This window comes from Talpa europaea (genome assembly GCF_964194135.1).
Source record: "Talpa europaea genome assembly, chromosome: 2".
NCBI classification, from domain to species: Eukaryota; Metazoa; Chordata; class Mammalia; order Eulipotyphla; family Talpidae; genus Talpa; species Talpa europaea.
The window spans coordinates 144,108,621-144,134,603 of record NC_140068.1 but is presented as its reverse complement, the minus strand read 5'-3'; the positions used below and the strand labels follow the sequence as shown (position 1 = coordinate 144,134,603).

Genomic DNA, 25,983 nt, shown 5'->3' with positions numbered 1-25,983 from the left:
CTCTCCATTCCCCTGCTAAAATTCCATTTGCTAGGATCAGCTCAGTTATCAACAATACTTCTCTCTTCATTCATTTGTTTTCTTTCTCAAACTGCTCCTGCTCCTATATCTATGATAATACATTTGCTTTTAGGACTTATTTCCCCCTAATTTGATAAAGGGTACTTATAAGCAAAAGGATTTTATTAATAAAAATAGCTAACATTAATTGCATTATATTTGATGGTAAACACAGTACTAAGTAATTTAGATGTATTATTTATCATTTAATCATCAAAAACAAGCCCTGAAGCCTATTACTATGGCCCCATTTTACAAATGAAGAAATGAACTCAATTGATTAATTTGTCTAAAATCATACATTATTAAAGGCAGAGATGTTAGTGAACCCTTATGTATGAACTTCTCATTATCTGTCACGCATTTTGCTAGCTTCACAGAGATCAAATACTAACTCTAAGGAACTTAAGGTACTCTTGCGTCTGTCGAATTATGCCATCTTAATGAGGAATAAAAAGTATCCATTCTTCTGTGACTCTCTGTTACCTAAAATTATCCTTGACAGTGTCTGTTAGTTGCACAGTAAATACTTAATGAAGGTTAATTAAGATGCTTTAAGACACATAGATCAATGAAACAGAAAAGAGTTGAGAAATAAACCAATATATGTATGACCAATTAATTTCTGCCAAAGGAATCAGTAATACACAAAGCGGAAAGGCCATCTCTTCAATAAATGCTGCTGGGAAAACTGGACAGCCACAAGCAACATAAAGAACCAGACCTCTATCTTACAGCATCCACACAAATTAATTCAACACATATTAAAGACTTGAATCTATGATCAAAAATCATAAAATTCCTAGAAGAAAACATAGGTAGTCATTTCTTGACACCCATTGGGGTAATGATTTTTTTGGATTGGATCACAAATGGAAAGGCTACAAGAGCAAAAATAAACAAGAGGGACTACATCAAACTAAAAAAGCTGTGCACATCAAAGAAAGCCACCAGCTAGATGAAAAGACAACCTGCGCAGTGGGCAAAAATATTTGCAAATCATAAGAACATTTGCTTAAATACATCATTTCATTCAACATCCTCTTGTTATAACATTGGTGAGAAGAATGAAACCACTCCTGGCCAGGGGCACTGTTTGTGTGCAGTTTGCTCTTTCTCCCCAGATCTGCGTGGGTTTTCACCAGGTACTTCAGTTTCCTCCCACATCCCACAGATGTGCAAGTGAGATTCATTGGTATGTCTAAACTGCCCCATTCTCGGTGTGGGTGTGAGTGCACCCTGCAATGGAAGGACTTTTTAACAAGGGCTGGGTTTAGCCTTACACCCTTACACCCTGATCTATGACAACCGGTCACTGGAGTAACAGAGTTGGAAAGAGAGGTAACAAATAAATGAATAAATACAAATGATTGTTTAATATAAGTGTGTTGGGTATTTATTTAGAAGTTTGGTGATGGTTCTGTGACCAGAAGTATGCTCTAGGAAATTAACTTTTGTTTATATCAATTAGCCTATGGTTAAATTGGTTTTGTTAAACAAAAACCAAAAATCACTCTAAGTATGTAATTTAACTTAAGGTCACAAATTTCAAATGACATTTAACAAGAAAATATCACTAGTTCAACATTCAAGTTAAAACTTCCATGACTCAAAAATATTAATCTGTTCACTATAAAAACCCATTTCAGTGAGCCTAAAGTGTTACCTTAAAAATATGCGTGTGAACAAATAACATCAAAGTCTACAAAGTGAGGAGCTGACTAAAGGTTTGAAATTCTGACTCCAGTACCTATTGCCAAACCTTTCCCTATGAACCAATTTAATGCCTCACACCTCATTTTCTTTATCTGTAAAAATAGGGGTAAACCTGCTAACCTAGCCCAAAGGGATGCTCCATGAACTAATTAATGAACTGGCAATGCCACTCCCCAGGGCTGTTAGGTTGAATGCTTCAGAGAATCCATCTGCCTCTAATCTCAGTGCTCAACATCTCCTAAAAACCCAGGTCAAGAAAGCCAAACTCAGTTAAGAACCTGAAGAAATGATTCTGTTAAATGGGTGCCATCACCAAGATCTAATGACTAATGACTTCTTAGAAAAATTCACTATACCATTTTAAAAGGCAAAGTTAAATCACTTTTAAAGGAAAGAGATCAGGTTTTTGTGACCATCCATAATAATGTATACTTATATATTTAAAACAGGCAATTTAGGGCAAAAAGCTACATATTTTGCAAATATAGGCCAACCCACCCAGAGACTTCATGGATTTAAGAAAAGTGGGTTTTACCACACTTCTGGAAGACCACTGGACTAACAAGGAGATCAAAGAAGAAATTAAAAAATTCTTTGAATTGAATGACAAAGAGGACACCAATTTCCTAAATGTATGGGATGCAGCAAAAATAAAAGCAGTAATAAGAGGAAAATATATAGCAATAGAGGCTCACATCAAGAAACAAGAAAGAACTCAAAGAAACTCGAAGCTCAAAGATCTAGAAAAAGAGCAACAAAAAAAACCCCAAAACCAGTAGAAGAAAAGAAATAAAGCCAAAGCAGAAATAAATGAAATCAAAACTAAAAAAAAAAAAAAAAATCCAAAAGATCAATAAAACCAAGAGCTGGTTCTTCGAAAAAAAATCAATAAAATAGACAAATCTCCAGCCAGACTCACAAAGGAAAAAAGGGAGAAAGCACAAATAAACAGGATCATAAATGAAAGAGGAGAAATCACAACGGACACAGCAGAAATCAAAAGAATAATCATAACTACTATCAACAGTTATATGGAAACAAGTTCAACAATCTAGAGGAGATGGACAAATTCCTACAACTCTACAATCACCCAAAGCTAGATAAAGAAGAAATAGAACACCTAAACAGACCGATTACAAGCAGCTAAATTGAAATGGTAATCAAAAACCTCCCCAAAAACAAAAGCCCAGGACCTGATGGATTTACAAATGAATTCTATCAAACATTCAGAGACGAATTGGTGCTATCCTTCACAAACTCTTCCAAAAAATTGAGAAGGAAGGTGTAATACCTAACACGTTCTATGAAGCCAACATTACACTAATACCAAAACCGAACAAGGACAACACAAAAAAAGAAAACTATAGGCCAATCTCCCTAATGAACACTGATGCAAAAATCCTCAATAAAATTTTAGCTATCAGAATCCAACAATGTATCCATAAGATAATTCACCACAACCAAGTAGGATTCATTCCAGGGACACAAGGATGGTTCAACATCCGAAAATCAATCAACATTATCCAACACATCAACAAAAAGAAATATAAAAACCATATGATAATATCAATAGATGCTGAGAAAGCTTTCGACAAAGTGCAACACCCATACATGATAAAAGCCCTTGAAATTCTTGGGATACAAGGAACATACCTCAACATCATAAAGGCCATCTATGACAAGCCAACAGCCAGTATCATTCTCAATGGTGAAAAGCTGAAAGCAATTCCATTAAGATCTGGAACAAGACAAGGATGTCCACTCTCACCACTGCTTTTCAATATAATACTGGAAGTCCTAGCCAGAGCAATAAGACAAGAGAAAGACATACAAGGAATCCAAATAGGAAAAGAAGAAGTCAAACTATCACTATTTGCAGATGATATGATAATATACATAGAGAACCCCAAAAACTCCACAGAAAAACTAATTCAGCTCATCAATCAGTTCAGTAAAGTGGCAAGATACAAAATCAACATGCAAAAGTCAGTAGCCTTCCTATACACAAACAATAAATCTGAAGAAGAAGAAATAAAAAAAAAACATCCCTTTTATTATCGAAACAAAAAAAATCAAATACTTGGGAATAAATCTAACAAAAGAGGTAAAGGACCTATACAAAGAAAACTATAAAACACTGTTAAAAGAAATGGAAAGACATCCCCTGCTCATGGATTGGAAGAATAAACATTATTAAAATGGCCATCCTACCAAAAGCAATATACAGATTCAATGCTATTCCAATCAAAATTTCAATGTCATTATTCAGAGAAATAGAACAATTATTGATGAAATTCATATGGAATCGCCAAAAACCCTGAATAGCCAAAGCTCTCCTGAATAAAAAAGAAGGGAATGGAGGCATCACACTCCCAGACTTCAAACTATACTACAAAGCCATAATCATCAAAACTGCATGGTATTGGAACAGGAACAGACACACAGACCAATGGAATCAAATAGAAAATCCAGAAATAAACCCACAGATTTATGGTCAACTAATCTTTGACAAAGGAGCAAAGAATATGCATTGGAGCAAAGAAAGTTTGTTCAATAAATGGTGCTGGGAAAACTGGGTCGCTACATGCAAAAGAATGAAGCTTGACTACTGCCTCACACCATACACAAAAACCAACTCAAAATGGATTAAAGAACTAGACATAAGACCTGAAACCATAAAATACATAGAAGGAAATATAGGCGAAACACTATATGATATGCACATCAAAGACATATTTACAGACACATCACCCAAAGCAGTGATAGTGAAGGCAAAGATAAACAGCTGGGACTACATCAAATTAAAGAGCTTCTGCACAGCAAAAGAGACATTAACAAAAACAAAGAGAAACCTCACCAACTGGGAGAACATTTTTGCATACAACACTAATGATAAAGGACTGATCACAAAAATCTACAAAGAGCTGATGAGACTCAACAAAAATAAAGAAAATAATCCAGTCAAAAAATGGGCAGAAGAGCTAAAAAGAAACTTCTCTGAAGAGGAAATGCAAATGGCCAACAGGCATATGAAAAATGTTCAACATCACTTCTCATCAGGGAAATGCAAATCAAAACTACAATGAGATACCATCTTGCACCAGTGAGAATGGCACATTTAAAAAAACTAGCAACAACAAATGTTGGCGAGGGTGTGGAAAAAAAGGAACTCTCCCGCACTGCTGGTGGGAGTGCAAACTGGTCCAACCACTATGGAGAGCTGTGTGGAGATTTCTTGACCTACTAAACATAGAGCTTCCATAGGATCCAGCAATTCCACTTCTAGGTATTTACCCAAAGGACACAGAAACATCAATTCCAAAGAGCACCTGCACCCCTATGTTTATAGCAGCACTGTTTGCAATAGCTAAGCTTTGGAAACAACCCAAATGCCCAAAAATAGATGACTGGATCAAGAAGATGTGGTCCATATACACCATGGAATATTACTCAGCATTCAAAAAAGATAAACACATGCAATTTGCAGCAACATGGATGGCGCTGGAAGGGATCATGCTCAGCGAAATAAGCCAGAAAGAAAAAGAAAAATACCGGATGGTCTCACTCATAGCAGGAATCTAGAAAACTTAAATAAGGGACTAGGAAAAAGAATAACTATAAGAAAGTAAAAATCAAAATCAACAAAAAACTATGAACCAGAGACACTCTATGGGGGTTGGGGGGCGGGGAGGGGAGGGATTGGGGTTAAAATAAGGGGGTCACAATTGTATGGGGAATATAAAAATAAAATTTATAATTAAAAAAAGAAAAGTGGGTTTTCAAAATGCAATCTTTGCAGGAACTTTGCTACTAATTTACAAAGACAGCAAACATCATTGAAAAAGAGAACAAAGTCCTTTTAACGAATATCAATTTTCACCACTTTTTGACAAATGAGCAGACAATTTTAAAGATAATAGCATTGAAAATAATTAACCTAAGAGTCAGTAGATTTGACACATACAACTTGTGCTAGATTTGAATAACACATTATAGATTATTCTAAACAGGTTTTTTAAATTAGCATACATTTATTCAGTATTACTATTTTTTCAATGGGACAGAGACTGGCTAACACGCCTAATGCATGGAAATGGTACAGTCCACCTGTGTTGATGGTATACATTATAATTGACAATTGGAAAAGTAACTCAAAGAGAAGGTATTTTGTTCTAGGAATATCTCCTAAACTCCTGAATATCTCCTAAAGCCATTCAACATGGACTACTCCAGATGCATCAACTCAGAGGGGAGGTGAGGACAATCACCTTTTCTCAAAAGAATAGTTGACCTTCTCCTTGGGTTCCTACAAATACCCAGTATGTAACAAAAAATATAAAACATGTAAACAAGAAATATCACCCACTGTCATGAGAAAAAAATAAAATCAAACTCAGAGATAACTGAGAAATTGAAATTAGCAAATAAGGAGTTTTAAACAGCTATTATAAATATGTTAAAGGATTCAATAGGAAAGGCAGAGAAAAAGAGGTGAAACATGGAGAATTTTAGCCTAGAATTGAACTCTTAAAAAGAACCAAATTTGAAAAGTCTAGAACTAAAAAGCAGAATATCTGAAATGAAGAATTCTTTCCATAGGTTTAACAGAAGATTAGACACAGTAAAGAAAGGATGAGTCAACTGAAAGATGGAGTTTACACAAAATGAAATGTGTGCACATGCGTGCGCACGCACACACACACACACACACACACACACACACTTAGAACCACCAGAGATACAGAGATCTAATGTGGTTAACTGGAGTCAAGGACAAAAGAGAGGTAATGGACTACAAGTGTGTATACAGGAAATAGGCAAAAGTTTTCCAAAATTGATGAAAAGTATCAATTCACACAAATATTTCAGTAAATCCCAATCAAAACAAATCTAAAAAGAACCACACCAGGGTCTCCCCGGTGGCGCAGCGGTTGAGCGCTGGGTTTCGAAGCTGCCCGCAGCCTCTGCAGCACCAGTTCCATCCCCGGCTGCTCCTCGGCCGCTCCCAGGCCACCGGAGGAGGGTCCCACATGGCAGACCTTTCCTGCCGCCCGCTGCTCCCCTCAGCAGTGCTTTTGGTCCATCTGCCTGTTCTGCTCCCCACTCTGTCTCTGGTGAATCCTCTCACTCCCCCATGCCTCTGGCCTGTACCCCAGCTATGCTAAAAAAAGTGATGGAAGCCATAGCATGACAGAAAGATACTTTTAAAATCTTGAAAGGAAAAAATGGCCAGTTTTTATACCCTGAGGAGATAGCTTTCAAAAAGACTTTAAAAAAATTTTAATCCTAAAGACTATTTCAACTCAAAAAAGAATAATAATGATTCATGAGGTTTCTAACTTACATAGAAGCAAAATAGTTAACGAGAATACAAAAGGTGCATGATGATAAATGAAATTACACTATTGTGAAGTTCTTCATTGTTCATGAACTGGTAAAATATCATTTGATGGCAAGCGAAAACAAGTTAAGGACACATACTGTAGATTCAAAACCCATCATACCACTTATTTAGTAAATACAAATAAGATAAAGAATCCAATTAAAGGACAGAAAAGGTCAGAATAAATAAAGAAACAAGGTCCAATTATGTATTGTTTACAAGAGACATGTTTAAAATATAAGGACATGAGTAGATTGAAAGTAAAAGTTTAGAAAATATATACTATGCAAATACTAATCAAAGAAATCCAGGGTTTTTTGACCAATGCAAAATTACAAAAGCTCCTTGACTCTATGAACTTTCATAATAGCTTTATAGCAAGGTATTTTTAAAACAAATATAATTATAAATGTATGTATTTTTTACAAAACATTAGATGTAATACCTGACATACCAAATGACATAAAATTAAGATCCCAAAATATAATTAATCTGGAAGAGCATAAGTCCCAGAAATTTTGGATATTCGATCTTTTATATTATCAAAGAAGAAATAAACAAGGAATGTGTAGGTGTAAACTCCACCACAATTCAGCAATACATTGTTTATGCCCCATCCTTAGCTTCCTATGCTAAGTACTCTTCTGCTCGCATTTAAATGCTATTACTTCCCTCAGGCTTGGTTTCATCCCTGCCTACTTCTCCTTGTGACTCAACACTTTCCCCAGTCAAATTTATCCAATCCAATGTTATTTATTAGCAACATCATCTTGCTGGTGACAATCAATCTGTATATCTAGGTCAATTCTTTCTCCTAACACCAAAGTGTATTACCAGACTGTGTCTAACTCTTTACAATATAAAAGACAGCTACAACAACAATTTTTAAATTGTTGTTTTGCACCTAAACACTCACTAATTCAGCAGTCATTATAATATAAAAGTTGGGGGAGGGGGGAGGGAGAGCATTATTCAATTTGCATTAATCACACAATTTTTTTCAAAGCAATTGTGAGAAAATGTATGGCAAGACACATCTTTACCACCTCATCCAGAATACAATGAACTCATAGGTTCCTCCATCTCAAAACTGCTTCATCTGTTGCCTCCTCTATCTACCCCACCGATTAAGACCCTAAAAAGCTCTCCCAAGAAATGCACCAGAAAAATGCAGTATTTCTGCCTTCAACACCTTTTCCCTCTCACCTACCTACTTCTTAATTAGTCTTCCTGAAAACATAGACTCAAATATGTGACCTTCTTAAGCAAACACCTTCAAAGGATATGCTTGCCTTCAGATGAAGTCCTTGTGGCTTGGTCTTAGATATTTGATGTCATACGTGGGCTGGTCCCAAGTTAATTTCTCACTGTTCTACCTCACTTACACCCTTTAATCAGCTAATGTAATTCTTCCCTCAGAAATTGCATATCATTTTGTCTGAATCTCTCCTACAACACTTTTCATGGGTATAACATATTCCCTTTATGTTATCAATATGTATGTGTACCATGTTTCTCTTGTATTTTGCTTTTAATAAAAAGCCTCTTCTATAACTCAAAGACACAATAATGGTAACTTAGACATAGAATTCAGTTAACACTTTAAGTAATCAAAATTTGGATAAATTTTTTGAGCATATGCCACGCCCAGAACTTTATCAGACACCTTCTGTATGTTACCTTGATTTTTTACAATATTTTTATTAAAAAAGTTATTTTTGAGGCCTCCCTGGTGGTGCAAGGGGTTGAGTCTCAGCACTATGAAGCAATTCGCAGCCACTGCAACATAAGTTCAATCCCCAGCAAGGGAGCTAACCCACATGGTGCAGCAGACCTCTCCTGTCTCACCCACTGCTCCCCTTGGCAGTGCTCTGCTCCCCACTATGTCTATGATGAATTTTCTCAATCCCCCCCACATCTCTGGCCTATACCCCAGAGCTCTTGCATGCATAAATAAATAAATATTTTTTAAAGTTATTTTCAAATAAGCTTACAGTTATAAAACATCAGAATTTATAAAACACTTTCATTTATAGTGACATTTCCTTCTCAAAAGAACATTGTGAGGTTAATTACTCCAATTGTAGAGATGGTGAAAGATGAACTGCTCCAGCCACCAAGGTAAACAAACACTTCTTTTGGTTCCCAGGTCAGGGTTCATTCTACTACACCAAAGTTACTCAAGACAGACACTGGGTAGTAGCATAAACAGTAGACACGTATTTAGACCATTTAAATAAAATATTTCTTGATTTATACATAACTGAATACATATATTTATAAATTGTAGATTAGCACGTCTAGATCACCCTTATTCATTGGTCCCAGTATCTTCTTAAGTTTCTCTGCTACCAAATATCCTTTACATATTACATCAGTTATAATGTATAGAGTCCCAAGGGTATGAAAACTGCAATCAGTTAACCCCACACTAAACATTCCAGAAAGGGGCCTCCCTGGTGGCGCAAGGGGTTATTAAGCATCACACTATGAAGCAATGTTCAACCTCTGCAGCCCAAGTTCGATCCCCGACAGGCCAGGAAGCAACCCACATGGCAAGAGGCAGACCTCTCCTGTCTTGCCCACTCTTCTCAGCAGTGTATATGAGTAGATCCGCCTGTTCTGTTCCCTACTCTGTCTCTGGTGAATCCTCTGACCCCCCCCCACATCTCTGGTCTGTACCTTCTTGTATGCATAAATAAATAAATCCTAAACACACACACACACACACATTCCAGAAAGGCAAAATCATCCCAGCCACTGAAAAATTTTGGACTGGCTATAACATCAGCATTATAATAACTATAATAATAATAAATAAAACTATCATCATAATTATAATAAAAATTTCCAAGCACTCTAACTTTGCTGAGAACCTAGTTATAGGAGATTCTCTAATTATAATGAACAAGCTGTTTAGAACATTCCCAGAAGGATCCAATTAGTTTCTCTGAGCTGATGAAACCACTCACCTCTACCTGGCTCCCATACCAGTCCCCATGTTGCTGTACCCAGCCCAAGAGCTGATTCCCTGAGGAAGGGTTAGAATTCATCTGTCAGTATAGATTATCATTCCTTATTCAGAGAGTTACTTTCCTGCCAATAATGGATACCTGAACATCAGTTTGCGGATTTGTCTTTTGAAATATCCTCTAAATGATTGTGATTGTCTCCCATCACTGAAGCAGGAAAATAATTCAAAATCAATTCAGAAATGATGTGATTTTCAAAACATCGCAAGGGAAAGGATTTCTTCTATGCTTAAAAGTGTCCTGAAAGTAACATTCATTATAAATGTGTCCAAACCCATAAAATGCACAACACTGAATGAATCCTATTGTCAATTATGAACTTTAGGTGATAATTACAAGATGATGTAGGTTCAACAATTGTAACGAAGGTATCACTCTGGAGGGGGCTATTGATAAGGGGGAAAACTTTGTATGTGGGAGGATGGGAGTATGAGGGAAATCTCAGTACCTTCCCCTCAATTTTGTTGTGAATCTAAAACTGTTCTTAAAAAATAATGTCTATTAAAAGAAAACTAAAAAAAAGTAATGCAAAAGATAGAATACCCATTTTAAGTAATATCTTCCCTGGGAAACTCTCAAGTATAAATTTATAATTAAATAAATTGTCTGCTGCTAAATTTTCTTGTCTTCAAAAACAAAATGTCCATCAACTTTCATCAAGTTTGGAACCATTTAATCAATTTCCCAGCATACAACACATTTTAAAATAGTGGTCTTCTTCTGGTTTAACTTTCTCTTTACTGCACTTTGTGAAATAATTAAAAAGATCTGATAATCCTAAGCATTCTAGTTATACAATGTTAAATCTCCTGTTTCTTCACTTTATTCCAAAATAATTATTTGCAATGACATTTATCTTATTGGAAAACTAAACAGAACATAAGTCACTTTTAAGGCATTCATAAGTCAGCCAAGGTGTTTCCCTGTTATGCTGAAGAGAATATGACCCTCATCAAGTTAAAAAATAACCAATTAACCCAAGAGAACTCTTAGGAGAAATTATGGGAACTACCACTAACCAAGTATTGAAAAAAAAAATAAAATGTAATTGTTACATTATATTACAGTATATTATTTCTTTTATGTTCCTTCTTAATTTACCACACCCAGCTTACTATTTCACCATTGTAATTTTGGTTTGTTTGTTTTCCCAAATGGGATTTGGGTTACCAAACCAATCTAGGCAGAGGAATGTAAAATTTCCACTAAGAATGCAAAGCAGCTGAAAGTGTGCACATTACAAGATGAAAGTTAGCAATGCTGAGCATGCAGGGACATGTGGGCAAACCTGCATTTAAATCAGTTACTTAGTCCCCAGGACTCCTGCTGAAGAATGTGCCAACTGTACATGATCTACATGCAGTCTTCCATAAACACCAAGAAAGCTATTAACCCACCAACAGATGGCAGGGGAAGAGACACAGACATTTTTAGCAACTATTAGTTTTTTACCCACAATGCACTTGCTCTGCGCTCCATGCTGAGGTTTCAGTACTGTAGAGGGTGTATGCAGGAATCTCCACTCTCACTGAGCTTCAGGGTGTGGGTGGGAAACTAGACTTGGAGAGTGAGACACAATGAAGGAGTGAAGGAATGCATAAGGCCATCTGGCATTATTTGAGAGCACTGGATTGAGAGTCAGCTTTAAATCCTGGAAAGCATCATTTGAGAGCACTGGATTGGGAGTCAGCTTTAAATCCTGGAAATTCAACTCCTTGCTGAATTAGCTACCTGCGTCACTTCACCAACCCTGGGGGCCTTGTCTACTCAGTTATGGGATAAAGAGGCTACATTTTCATAATCTCTAATCCCTTTTCAAGTTCTCTCTCTCCAAAAATATTAAAGTGTTACTAAAATGTAACTTATCTTGACCAAAAAGTAGAGCTTTAAAAATAAAACTACTAAAAACATGACCTTGCTAACCCTAAATATCAAAGAATTACTAGCTAGGATCCCCATGATTTGGAACAAAATGCCACTATGGACACTAAACAGGATCCCATATAGGTATCTGCTCCTATCAGAAAAAGAAAAAATACATATAAAATAGACTAAGTCAACTAGATTACTGATAAAATTCATCCATAAATTTCAGTTTCAAATGTTTACCATATACCACATCTGCAACTATACAGTTCACAAGACAAATATGGTAGTAATTAAATTTGAATTCATACAAATCACTGTATAAAATGAGTCCTGAAGATCAGAAACATGGTTACAACACCTAATACTTCATCCTGAAAAGACCACAAAAGCATATCGCTCTCAATGGCTTAAAGGTAGTTCCCACATAGCACATTTGTAGTCAAAATATTTTAAGTGCTATTACTGAGTGCTGGAGACCTTTCAAAAGAAATCTGTTTTTCTTGGAATAGAACTAAAAACAAATTAAAGAATGTAAGCATGTTTTTCCATCTCCAGTTAATCCAGCTTCAAAATCCATGTCCTCTTCCAATTTTTGTGTCACAGCTACCTCTCTTTTGTGTCACAGCTACCTTGGGGAAATACACTTTCATATAATCCAGGGTTTCAGGATATAAAAGTTCAGAAATAGATCAAAGCACACCATCAGGAAATTCGGCATATAAAAAGGATATCTCAAGTCACTGGAGCAAAAATGGGATCCATACAAATGATGACAAGACAAGTGGGAAAGTCTAGGTATCTTTAGAAAAAGATAATAGTACAGTAGATCTATATTTCACACCATAGACAACAGTAAATTTCAGAGTTGTAACAGGTGGTCCCCTGGAAAAGGGGTGGTTCCAGGTTCCCTGGCCCAGCCCAGGAAAGGTAGAGCTGAGCAGGGAGAAGGAGAAGCTACAGAGGAAACTGAGGAAGGAAGGAAGCAGGATGGAGAGCAAGTAGGAGACCTGGAGGAGGTACATGGAGCAGAGAGACATGAGAAGCTGCACTTGCTTCTTCATCTTGGACTGGGTGACACAGATGTGGGTGAGAGACCCGTGGGGAGGTGACAATGGCAGCCTTTATCTTGATTTTGATTTTGCTCCTTCAATCCCAGATGTGCTGGGCCCCTTCTGCCACTTTCCTATGGGTCCCCACCAGGAGGTGCCTTAGACATGTGGCAGGTTTTTATGCCTCAGTGGCCCTGCTTTGGGCCAACTCTGTTTGGCTGGGTATTTACCCATGAGGGGATGAGTGACTTTGGATGCTTGATTAGGAAACTACTTTATATATTCTGATATAGAAGCTATATTCTCTTTTCTTTATTGCACACTAATTGTAGTAAAGTTTCTTTCCATTAAAGGTCTTACTCACTAGAGTATGTTTTGTCTTGATGCGACAGATGACAGAACCTATTTAGAGCAGGCAGCTCTGGGGTGCCCCTCACCCTGTCCTGTAACAGAATGATGATCTAAAAGTGAAAAATGAAACCATGAAAGAACTAAAAGAAAACATGAGTGAATTCCTCTTTAACCTTGGTATAGAAAAGTACTTTCTAGCAGGATTCCAATAAAGACTGATAAATTTAATTACTTAAAAGATAAAAATAATTTGCATCACCAAAAATGACATAAGCAAAGCAAAAGTAATTTAACAAAACAGGGAAAAATATTCTTGCAACATATACCACAGGCAAAGCATTAATATCCCTAATACATAAAGAACTCTTAAAAATTGAAGGACAGGGCCTCCCCTGGTGGCACAGTGGTTGAGCGCTGGACTGCGAAGCTGCCTACAGCCTCTGCAGCATCGGTTCGATCCCTGGCTTTCAGTGAGGGTCCCACATGGTGCAGCAGACCTCTCCTGCTGCACCCGCTGCTCCCCTCAGCAGTGTATTTCGTCACTCTGCCTTTTCTGTTCCCCGCTCTGGTGAATCTTCTCAGCCTCCCGCACTTCTGACTGTACCCAGTGCTTGTATAAATAAATATTTTTTAAAATGAACAAATAAAAATTTAAGAACAGTAGACCAATAACCTGATAGAAAAATGTAGGGAAAAAAACAAACAGGGAATTCAGTTTTTTTTAAAAAAACTTCTAAAATTGACCTCTGAATGTATGAGAAATGTTCAATTATACAATTAGAGAAATACAAATTAAAATATCACTGGGATACTATTTCTCACTCACCAGGTTGTTAAAATTAAAAAACATAAGATGTTTTGTTTTCAAGGATGTAGAAACAGACACTATCATATTGAATATACTGACAATGGGAATGCAAACTGGTTATAAGGCTTCCAGGGGGGAATCTGGCAATATCTAAGAGAAATACACATTTATCTTTTGACCCACAATTCTATTTCTAAGAATCTGCTCTGAACATACACTTCCAATAACACAAAAATACAGAGACACAAAGCTATTCATGGCAATACTGTTTGTAATTGCAAAATGTTGAAGGGAAACGGCCATAGATAGGAAAATGGTTGAGACAAAAGTATGGTACACTCACATCATGAAAGGTTCTGAAGTCTCAATTAAGGATGAGAAAGATCTTTCTGTACCAATATTTTCAAGACACAGTGCTAAGTGGAAAAAAGCCAAGTGCCAAGTACATGTCTAGAGTGGATGCTGTACTTCTGTGGGAAAAGACAGGATAAGGACAGGATAAAAGCAGAGACAGAGGGAGATACTTCTCTCAGCATACCTTTTTGTAAAGCTTATGACTTTTAGGACCATAGAAAATAATTTAAATAAATAACACACCACACTTGAAGGCATGAAGAACCGAACTAACTTGGGAATATAGTGTTCTTACTGCCTACTGGAAAGCTAAAGGCAAAAAGAACTATATAAATACTGACTCCAGTTGAATAAATGTTCCTCATAGGATTACGGATTAGAAACTCTAAAACTATTCTATGTGTACAGTAAAGCTGAATAAATGCACATTACTGTGGGTAATGACAGTGGTGTTTCTCAGTCAGAGAAAAAAGCTATAAATAAGAAATGGGGGAAATGGAATGAACCTTATAGTGCTGGTATAGAAATGGAGGTGTTGGTATGAACTCTGTTCTTTAAATATATGTTTGCATATATGCATATAGATGATAGATAGAGGACATAAAATTAAATGTACATATGTGTATTGGCATGCATATATGTATGCTCTAGCTTTGCTTACTGAGAAAACCTAAAAGCCATTAACATCTGGGTAGAAAGAGCACCCCTAATGCCCAAATGTTTATTTCTATTTTTTTTAAGATTTTATTTATTTATTTATGCATAGAAGAACTGGGCTGTATGACAGAGGAACAGGGGTGAGAGGATTCACCAGAGACAATGTGGGGAGCAGAGCAGGCAGATTTAGTGAAATACACTGCCAAGGGGAAAAGCTGGCAAGACAGGAAAGGTCTGCTGTGCCATAAGGGGTTAGCTCCCTAGATGGGGATGGAACTAAGGCCATTACACTGGGTTGTCTCGGTGACAGCACTGAGATATAACCCCTAGGCCACCAGGGGGACCCACCAAATGTTGATTTCTAAATGCCACTAAGGAACCACGGTTCTATGGAGAAGTAATGGGTGGGAGAAAGAAATATACAAAATGAACCTGGAACAACTTGTGGTACCAGAAAGTACTGAAGTACTCATAACAATGTGTGAAAGACACAAAAACCATCTTGAAAGAGTCCCAACTGGCCAAAGGAGGGATAATTTAAATAACAAAATGAACAATAATGGCATTGGATTTTAACCCAATGAATAAAATAAATATCCATGAGTACATAATGATATAAATAAATGATGGAATAAAAAATTAATGTGAGCGAGATTACAACTATTCTATTGTAGAATTCTGATTAATAAATATTGAAGGAAAAATTGGCATTAGTCAAAACTAATACCATAGGAATAAATGTTGCAAGCAAGAACCATCCAGAGATGATAAAATGTGCAGGTGAAGCCCTGAATAATGAGAAATAGTACTAGATACTTATTAATACATAAAAGGAACAACTGTCCTGTGGAGAAACTGGATAGACACCACCTTAACCAAGTGATCAAAGCTAATTATCACCAGTAAGAAGACTTATCAATAGCATGTACTCTAAGAACAAATGAAAAGTAGGAGTTTAATTCTCCCTCATGAAGATATTTCCCTCCCCAACTTTTTCTCAGAACATGTATTTTAGAAAATTCGGATGACAAATACTTTGTCCTCTTTTTGAAGACAAGCTAGCCTTTCGTCAACTCAGGAATGTCTTTCTCAAGGATAAGAGCATAACATCTGTGTGTTGGAAATTAATTTTGGTGGGCACCCCATGACATTTTGCAAAATTACTTCCTGGCATAAAGACATGTCTAGGTTGTTTATCTTCTGGATAAATTAAATTAGCTAACATGAATGGTCACTCCTTTTACCAAGTGGTAAGTTGCATCTACTTGGTTTGTGAGAATGAGGTCTGTCTTTGCAGTCTTCTTAGTGGATTGACTATGATATGCCTCATATTCTGGTTTAATAATTATTCAACAATAAAAGTACTTTTATCTCTATTACTATTGTAGAATGCAATAGATTCTATGGTACAATAGATTAGGAGATTTTATTTTTTCAATTATATTTCCCCAGCAATACCCTCTGATCTTATGACTAAGAACATCATTTCCCAGGATTCCTATCAAGAAAGAAATAACCTCAACCCAAACACAAGAAAACATCAGGCAAATTCAAGCTGAGGAACATTCTACAAAATAAATGACCTTCAAAATTGTCAAGGTCATGAAAAACTGAGGAACAGCAACAGGTTAGTAGAAACACTGATGCACAAAAGAAATCAATTCACACCCCTCTGGGTTCTTCTGGGCTGGCAAACAATCACACAAGCTACAGACAGGCGATAGGAGAAAATGTTGGGGAGAAGTTTAATAGCTTATCCACTCCTCTGTAAAAGGAGACCCAACATGTCTGAGTAACTCACCGTGTGGTTTCAGACACCATTATAAATTGTGTAACTAAGACGGAAGGACATTGTTAGCAGTAGGGCAAGAAGGGAAGGCCAGTTAGGGAGGTTACTGGGAAAGACACAGTGGACAAAGGTATGCAGATTAAGTTCTGCCGTCTCCACTGAAAAGAGGTAAGGAGACTGTCTTGCAGGCACACACTCTTACAGAAATTAACATAAATATCTTACTCAAAGGCAACCTCTACTCAGCCTTTAGGGCCCCTCTCATGAAATTCAACCTATTGCCGAAAAGATTTTGGGCGGCAGATATTTGCCTCCCTGCAAAACCAAGGAGGTAAGGAAATGAATATGGGATGCTGGATTGGCTTCTGGATCAAAAAAAAAAAAAAAAAAAAGACAGTAGTGGGAAAACTAGCAAGAGTCATATAAGATCTATTGTATCAGACCACTGTGTCAGTTTTAATTTCCTGCTTCCATAACTATATTATGGTTATGTAAGATGCTGATAGGAAGCTCGGTAAAGTAAGATATACAAGAAATTCTGCCCTGTTATCAAAGTTATTTCAAAATAAAAACAGATGTAATGTTTAATACCCCATATCCTAACTAAAGATCTGATTCTTTGACCACCTCCCTTGCCCTGTCTTCACCTTGTCTTCCCTCTTGTTTTCTCCCAATAATCACAAAAATTCTGTACTTAATTGACAATGTCTCCTAAGACAACTAACTGTAACCTCCATCCACAACTAAACTTGAGCACTGCTGTCATGTGATTGCATTTGTTTTTTGGGTTTTTTTGGTTTTTTGTTTTTTTGTGGGACCCTCGCCAGGGGCCGGGGAATGAACCGGTGCTACAGAGGCTGCAGGCTTCCTCGCAGCCCAGTGCACAACTGCTGCGCCACCAGGGGAGGCCCGATTGCATTTGTTTTTTATTTAGTTTCTGAGGAACTTGGCCCTTTGTTATGTTGTGAAGCCAAATTGAAAAGAACATCAAAAAAAAAAAAAAGTCATGCTATATTTGACACTAAATTAATTAGTTCTTGCACCACTAAAACAAAGAAAGCACAGTTGTCTTCCAAAGATCAGCCATGGATTTTGCCATTAACACGAAAAGGATGTGGGGTGGGGGGGACTGTCTTTTTCCACATACCAAGCTTACTAGCTCAGAACAATAAGAAACAATGCTCTGTTGTTAACCAGTGAGCCTAGCATAATTGGGAAAATATTTGCATTCCCTTAGGGTAGAACTAGGTCAAAAGAACCTCACCTTCTCATCAAAACTGCACCATCCAGGAGGTCAAAGCACATGATGCAGATAAAGAAGAATGTTCAAGGTTCAGTGAGAATTTTTTTTTCTTAATTAAAAGCACAAAGAAAAAACATTAAAAAATTCAAGAACAGTTCAAGACTATCAATGGCACAGTAAGCCCCCTTTATGATAATTAGCTTACTCTGAGCTGAGCCCTGCCTTCCTAAATGAAATACATTCACCTGAGAGCAACAAAATGAATGAGGATGCAGCTCTTTTAACGAAAACACACGAAGAAGTGAAATCTGTATTTGATCCATTTTACAAGCTGCAAAAAAAAAAAAAACAACACCACCCAAGTTCATGATACTTTGTCTCATCTGTACATAATTGTTGGCAAGAAAATCAAAGTCTGTTAGTTCAATTTTTTATATTAGCTCTGGATTGTTTGGGTGAGGATAGCTCATTAAAAAGCAATGCCACTTTGGTCTCTAAAACACTTTAATTAAATTAAAAGATAACATAAGAGAGAGAAGGAAGGGTTTCACATCAAATACAACTAAGTGAGGTCAAATTCATCTTACTCCCAATCGGTCTACCAATGGAGGCCAAGAGTAGAAAATTCAGGATGCAGGTGTGCAAGACCACAACTAGAGGTGGGGGTGGAAATGGTTAACATAGTTGTTAAACCAAGCATAGAAATGAAAAATCCTTAGGGGCAACTGCTATAGCAGGTATCAGACTGCCATAGAAAGTATCTGGAGGTGCCGACCAGAGGTAGGGATGTGGAAACTGAGGGCCACTGTACAGAGTCACCAGTCCTCACAAATCAAAATAGCCATACCCCAGAATTAATTTAGTAACAGATAATGATTCTACAAAGGAATGAACCCCTCCCAAAAGAACACTACTTACTACATCAGGACAATTTCTGCACTGGCAAGATGCAGCTCTACCAGAGTGCTGTGCAAGTGTTTCTCTCCCCGTGACTATGAAGGTGTTTCCTTTCACAAACCTTTTCCCTTTGCAAAGCAGCAGCAGCAGCTCTTCCTGCCAAAGTCGTCTTCTTTCCTGTTTTAATATAATAAACCTTCCTTTTGGATAAAACCCAAAGTCTTTGCCTCATGGGTAAACTCCCTGTGTTCTGCTGAAAGGGGTACTCTGGTGAAACATTTCTCAGTTATCCCAAGGACCCCACTCACTGAACCCCACACCTCTTTAAAACATCTATGATGTAAACATAGGGGCGTAGGTGCCCTTTTGAATTAATGATTCTGTGTCCTTTGGGTAAATACCTAGGAGTGGAATTGCTGGATCATATGGAAGCTCCATCTTTAGCGGGCTGAGGAATCTCCACACAGCTCTCCATAGTGGTTGGACCACTATGGCGGAGGGGGCAGGGATTACAGTCAAAATAAGGGGGGTGGGAATTGTATGGGGATTATTACCAAGATGAAAATGCATACATTGTGCAAAAATGAAAAATGATGTAAAATATATATAAAAAAGAAGAAAATTATATAATTTCAAAAGTCATACTAATTTGTATGAAACAAATGGCTCTGCTATAAACTCATGAAAAGTCTTAGTAAAAAAATAAATAAAAATATAACAAACTATGATAGAAAGCTTTGGAATCAGGAGGTCGCTGAAGGTCTCTCAAAGTCCCTGAACCCTTCCTCTGGGAGTAATTCAAAACCGGTGAGTTGGTCCAAACTCAACACTCTAGGAATAAGGAGCAAGACTTGTACTTTATCACATAATGATCCTTTGCATCTAAGCAATCCAAATGCCCCAAAATAGATGACTGGATCAAGAAGATGTGGTACATATACACCATGGAATATTACTCAGCAATCCAAAAAGATAAACACATGTAATTTGCAGCAACATGGGTGGAGCTGGAAGGGATCATGCTCAGCGAAATAAGTCAGAAAGAAAAAGAAAAATACCAGATGGTCTCACTCATAGCAGGAATTTAGAAAACCTAAATAAGGGACCAGGAAAAAGACTAATCAATGCAAAGTAATAATCAAAATCAATAAGCAACTACAAACCAGAGACATTCTAGAGGGGGGGGATTAAGGAGGGATGGGAGAGGAAGAACTAGAGTCAAAATAAGGAGGGGGATGCAATTGTATGGGGAATATAACCAAAATGAAAATGCATACATTGTGCAAAAATGAAAAATGATGTAAGAATTATATAAAATAAAATATTTTAAAAAAAGACACTCACTTTTAGGCCACCATCTTTAGATACTCCATAAACAATTTTTACACTACAGTATGTGAGCACATCAAAAAATCTTCCTGGTGATAAGAAAAGCAGCATGGAATGTTATCTTGTGAAATAACTCTGGAAATCTTAACCAACATTCCACCTTGGAAGGATAACATAGATGCTGCTTCCCACCTGCAAAGACAATGGGGCTTTGTAATATATGGTCCCGAGATTATATGGTCCTCGTGTTCTGAAGGTATCACAAGGGATTCCTAGTCTTGCCAAATCTACAGGTTGTTGTGCCGACAATTAATCAAAGGTTTGTTATATTGGCACTGTGTTCTAGTCCAAAAGTTTTCAACAAAAGTATTCCACAAAATTTTCTATAACTCCAAGGCACATTTAGCAAGTACATTGGTGTAACGCCAGGAAGGGACAGAGCAGGTTTTCTGATCCAGCAGACCGGGTAAAGGAGGAGTCCTGGAGCCCTCAGTGGGCTTTTCAGGCTTTTGTTGGGATTTACCAGGTACCTGGCAGGCCTCCCAGCCCCCAGCAAGTCTTCACTCTTTCTGGGCTCTCCGGCCTTCTCTCCTTCTCTGCTTCTGCTAGCGTCCCTCTGATGCCGCCCTTATAAGCCTAGTCTCTCAGCCCAGGTGAATCCCATCTACGCATGCCCACACCCTACTCCAGGTGCCCGCCCTCAGGCATGCATTCAGGTCCACAGGGTTCCCTCATCTATCCTAATGGCAGGAGGGCAGAAAAGCCTGATACTTTTTACCTTACCCTACAGATGGATTTTATTTTTTTTTAAATAAATTACTAGAGAAAATGCAAAATGTTTCTCACTTTGTTTCTCTCTTCTTCATTATCACATTCGCATCTCAGCCTATAGCAGAGTTTACACCTTAGCATACTATCAAGGCCTGCTGACCAAAAACAAACAAATGAATCACACTGACTTTTTATATTTCTGATACTGAAAGGACTGGAAATGATTTTTCAGTCTCACAACTTTGCTATTCTTTTTTTTTTTTTTTTGAGTCTTGGTTGTTCTAAAGCTTAATTATTTATTTATTTATACAGAAACTGGGGTAAAGATCAGAAGCATGGGAGGGTGAGAGAATTCACCAGAGACAGAGCAGAGAGCAGAGCAGGCAGACTGACGAAATACACTGCTGAGGGGAGCAGCGGGTGTGGCAGGAGAGGTCTGTGCGCCATGTGGGACCCTCGCCAGTGGCCGGGGATCAAACCGGCACTGCAGAGGCTGAGGGCAGCTTCGCAATGCAGCGCTCAACCGCTGCGCCACCAGGGAGGCCCGGGAATATAGAATTTTAATTGTTGATCAAGTTTCACATGAAGTGCCAAGAAGAAAGAGAAAGAAAAAGAAGGAGGGGGCCTCCCCAGTGGCGCAGCGGTTGTGCGCTGGGTTGCGAAACTGACTGCAGCCTCCGCAGTGCCATTTGATCTCCGGTAACCTGCCAGGTGAGGGTCCCACATGGAGCTCAGACCTCTCCTGCCGTGCCCACTGCTCCCCTCAGCAGTGTACTTTGTCAGTCTGCCTGTTCTGCTCCCTGCTCTGGCTCTGGTGAATTCTCTCACCCTCCCTCACTTCTGACTGTACCCAGTGCTTGCATAAATAAATAAATCTTAAAAAAAAAAAAAGGAGGGAAGGCAGGGAGGGAGGGATAATGAGGAGGAGGGAGTCCAGGAATAAAGGAAGGGAGGGAGGACGGAAAGAAAAGAAAGGGAGAGAGAGAGAGAGAGAGAAGAAAAATTGAGTAGACAGGCAGTGGGGAGGGAAAAAAAGGAGGGAATAGGGAGAGAGGCCTGAGAAAACGGGAAGGAGGAAGGAAGGAAAAGAAGGAAGAAGGAAATTTTGTGCTCTGATCACCTGCAATTACTAATGAAGCATATACATATATAAAAATATATAAATATAAAAATATATAATACAAATATATAGAAATATATAAATATAAAACATATATCATATATATGTTTTTATATATATAAAACATGCAATTTCCCCTTCCCCCCCACAATGAGTACTGTTGGCATCAAGTCACAGCTGAGGAAGACGAGGTCCTAGGACAACCCTCACCCAGCCCAGAAATTTTGACTCTCTATCCTAAGATCTTCCAACTTTGCAAAAGCATTTTGTCTTCATTCTGTTGACACTTTCCTTGTGAATCCTATTTACTTGAAACTCATCTTTCCTTCACATTAAAAACAGCACATGTTTGGGCCTCCCCAGTGGCGCAGCGGTTGAGCGCTGGGTTGCGAAGCTGCCCGCACGCAGCCTCTGTGGCGCCAGTTCGATCCCCGGCTGCTTCCCGGCCACCAGAGGAGGGTCCCACATGGCGTGCAGACCTCTCCTGCCGCCCGCTGCTCCCCTCAGCAGTGTACTTCGTCTGTCTGCCTGTTCTGCTCCCCGCTCTGGCTCTGGTGAATTCTCTCACCCTCCCGCACTTCTGACTGTACCCAGCGCTTGTATAAATAAATAAATAAATAAATCTTTAAAAAAAAAAAAAAAAAAAAAAAAAAAAACAGCACATGTTTTATTTTCGACCACACAATCAACAAACTTTTTTATCCTTCCCCTCCATGAGGTGGGTTTTTTTTTTGTTTGTTTTTTGTTTTTTTGTGTGGGACCCTCGCCGGTGGCCGGGATCAAACTGGCGCTGCAGAGGCTGCGGGCAGCCTCGCAACCCAGCGTTCAACCGCTGCACCACCAGGGAGGCCCACCATGAGTTGTTCTTATAGAGAACTGGGTGCACTGGAAGCAGGTTGTTTCTGGAGAGGTTTCTGATGATCAGGAAACAAGAATCAAACACGGTAGTCTCAAAGGTAAGAAGAGTTTTCTATCATCCTCAAAAACAAGACAAAGCATATTTTATTGTCAAAGCCAAGATATGTATCTTATCCTAGCCTTCCACCCATAAAGTATTTATGGTGGAATGAGCCAAGCTGATTCGGCACAATTCTTCTTATACATAATTTATCTCCAGTGAGATGAGGGCCTACCAATAAAACATGCAATTTTCAATGTACTTTGTATTACTTGAAGCATTTGGGGATGAAAACCAGAGCTCTACAACTTATCTTAAAAGAAAGCAAGTTCCAAATGTTTTTTATTTCTTGTTTGACTGTCAGAACACATGAAACCAGGCAGAGAAGTCCCCACTGAAATAACAGTCATAATTCACTGCTGTTTGCCTATTTATTCATTTATCTTCTAAGCACTTACTGTGTTTTCTTTCAAAGATATATTTTGATCACAAATGCCATCCAAATGTGAATAAATACATGCATGATCTTTTAACACACACCCTTCTGCTCCACTTTCCAAGTTTCTTTAACTAGAAAAAGGTGCTCTTTGTCTCTTCACAAACTATTTGGCCATAGTTGCCCCATACATGCTTTTAAAACCAAACCAAACTAAATTGATCTTCTGAAATTCTTGAACTGCAGCTTATTCTGTTCAAGAAGTCCTGGGAAAGAAATTCTTTTGATGTTGTTGATAATCTCCAAAGGATGAGGATGGTAACTGTGTGGAAGGCAACTAAGAAGGGTCTTCAGTAAACTGAGGACCATTGGGAAATTATGCAAAGGCAAGTCTTGTCAATAAGATACCAGCCCCTTCAACTAATGTTAGAAGAATGCCACCCATTGCAAAGGACCCAACTGTGGCTGACCCAGACATGCTCACTGGTCCATTTCTTGCTGTCAATATAGCTCCCATTAAGACACCACATGTCCTCAGCCTCTGCAGCACTAGTTTGATCCCCGGCCCACCAGGGAGCAACCCACATGGCGCAACAGACCTCTACTGTCTCACCCGCTGCTCCCCTCAGCAGTGTGTTTCAGTAGATATGCCTGTTCTGCTCCCCACTCTGTCTCTGGTGAATCCTCTTCCTGCACCTCTAGCCTGTACCCCAGTTATTGCAGGCATAAATAAATCTTTATTAAAAAAAAGAAGACACCACCTGTAACAGAATTCCAGGGATCTCCTTTCTCTCTGATTTGAACCATACTGCATTCATTCATGGAAAATAGACCTTCCCTAACTGCAAAGCTACCTTCTAAATGTGGCACCACGGTTATAATAGCTGTCAAACTGCCATGAAATCTGTGGTTTATTCCCCACTTACAACTGGAGAAGCCTTTAATTATTTGAATGATACCACCACTTAACATACCCATGATAAAGACCCCACCACAATCATACACAATTCGCCAGGGGCAAGGCTCTTGCACGTACTCCACCATCTTTGAAACTAATCTCTACTAATATTCTTCAGGGTCCTCAGCAACTGGCAGCCCGTGATGTATCTGAAGTTCATATATATAATTAGTTTTCACTGTAGCTCTCTACTTTTAATCAGTCTCTTAACATTACAAGCTTAAAATGAATAAAATGAGTATTCTTTAAATAAAATATTTGAAAGTCTATTAAATGTGCTCATTTGTCTTCCTCCCTGCATTTATTAGTCTCTGCTTAATATGCACTTAGCTTAATTTACACTTTAATGCCCAGCATGTGTGGATGGCTAAGATGTAAGCACAAGGAAATGAGATCTAGATTAGTGTTCTTCCATCTCCAAGAAAGAAAATAAAGACTACTGTCTGAGTGGAGTATGAATTCCCTGATAATGAAAAAGAGTAGTTTACATATCAAAAAATGTTTAATAAATGGTAGTTGTTCAATAACCAGAGGGGAATACTTTCTCCACAATCATATCGCCTTCATATATATATATAGAAACTTGACAAGCTATTCTGCTCAGGTCACAGAGTACTTCTAAATCCCTGGCCTATTGGCACTAAGTTGTAACAACTGAGAATTTTAAAGTAGATTCCCCTGTGTAGGTGAACCTTTGCAGTTATTAGATCTCCAGGTATTAAAGAGTTTAGATTCCTGTAAAGCACACTACAGAGGACATTAAACTAGCTATGTTCTGCACATCTGTATATGCAATGCCTGTGAATTCAACTATTTCAGGCCATAACTTGTATCTGAATACCTTTGGGCAGAGGAAGAATTTGTGTAGTTTGAATATTCTAAGAGTTGAGAACCACTGCTTTGGAATCTTGCCACAGCCAAAGCATATTTCTGGGATCAGAGCCCCAGAGGTCTGTTGGCCAAACTAGTGGCCAACACAGCTATGAAATGTTATGCTTCTATGTCCTTGCTCATCACCTTCCACCTTGCCTGCAATATGTCTATTGAACAACTAATTTATCAAGATCCAGTTCTTCTCTGAAGTATCCTTTCTCTGATCTCTTTGCCATTTAGTATTTGCTGCATTTCCTTTGGTATTTTTATTAACATTGGGTTCACCTACAAGTGTACTTATCACATTTTATTACCATTACTGTCTATTATTCCTGTTAGACAACAAGTTATTCCCTGGAAAGTAAGGGTCACATTTTCTTTTTTGTCATT

General features: G+C 38.1%; 2 protein-coding genes across 2 annotated transcripts in view; both read right to left on the bottom strand.

Annotated features, from left to right (window-relative positions):
- The window catches only part of DCDC2 (doublecortin domain containing 2), a gene marked incomplete at both ends in the record, with an annotated part of 167,226 nt that overhangs the window by 109,928 nt on the left and 31,315 nt on the right, over nucleotides 1-25,983 (bottom strand). The window lies entirely within an intron of this gene.
- On the bottom strand, nucleotides 24,139-24,806 carry LOC311167728 (mitochondrial import inner membrane translocase subunit Tim17-A-like; the record flags this gene model as incomplete). The annotated part of the gene is made up of 2 exons (XM_084228777.1): nucleotides 24,139-24,272; nucleotides 24,524-24,806. The coding sequence occupies 2 exons, from the start codon at nucleotides 24,804-24,806 to the stop codon at nucleotides 24,139-24,141; spliced, it is 417 nt and encodes a 138-aa protein (XP_084084903.1).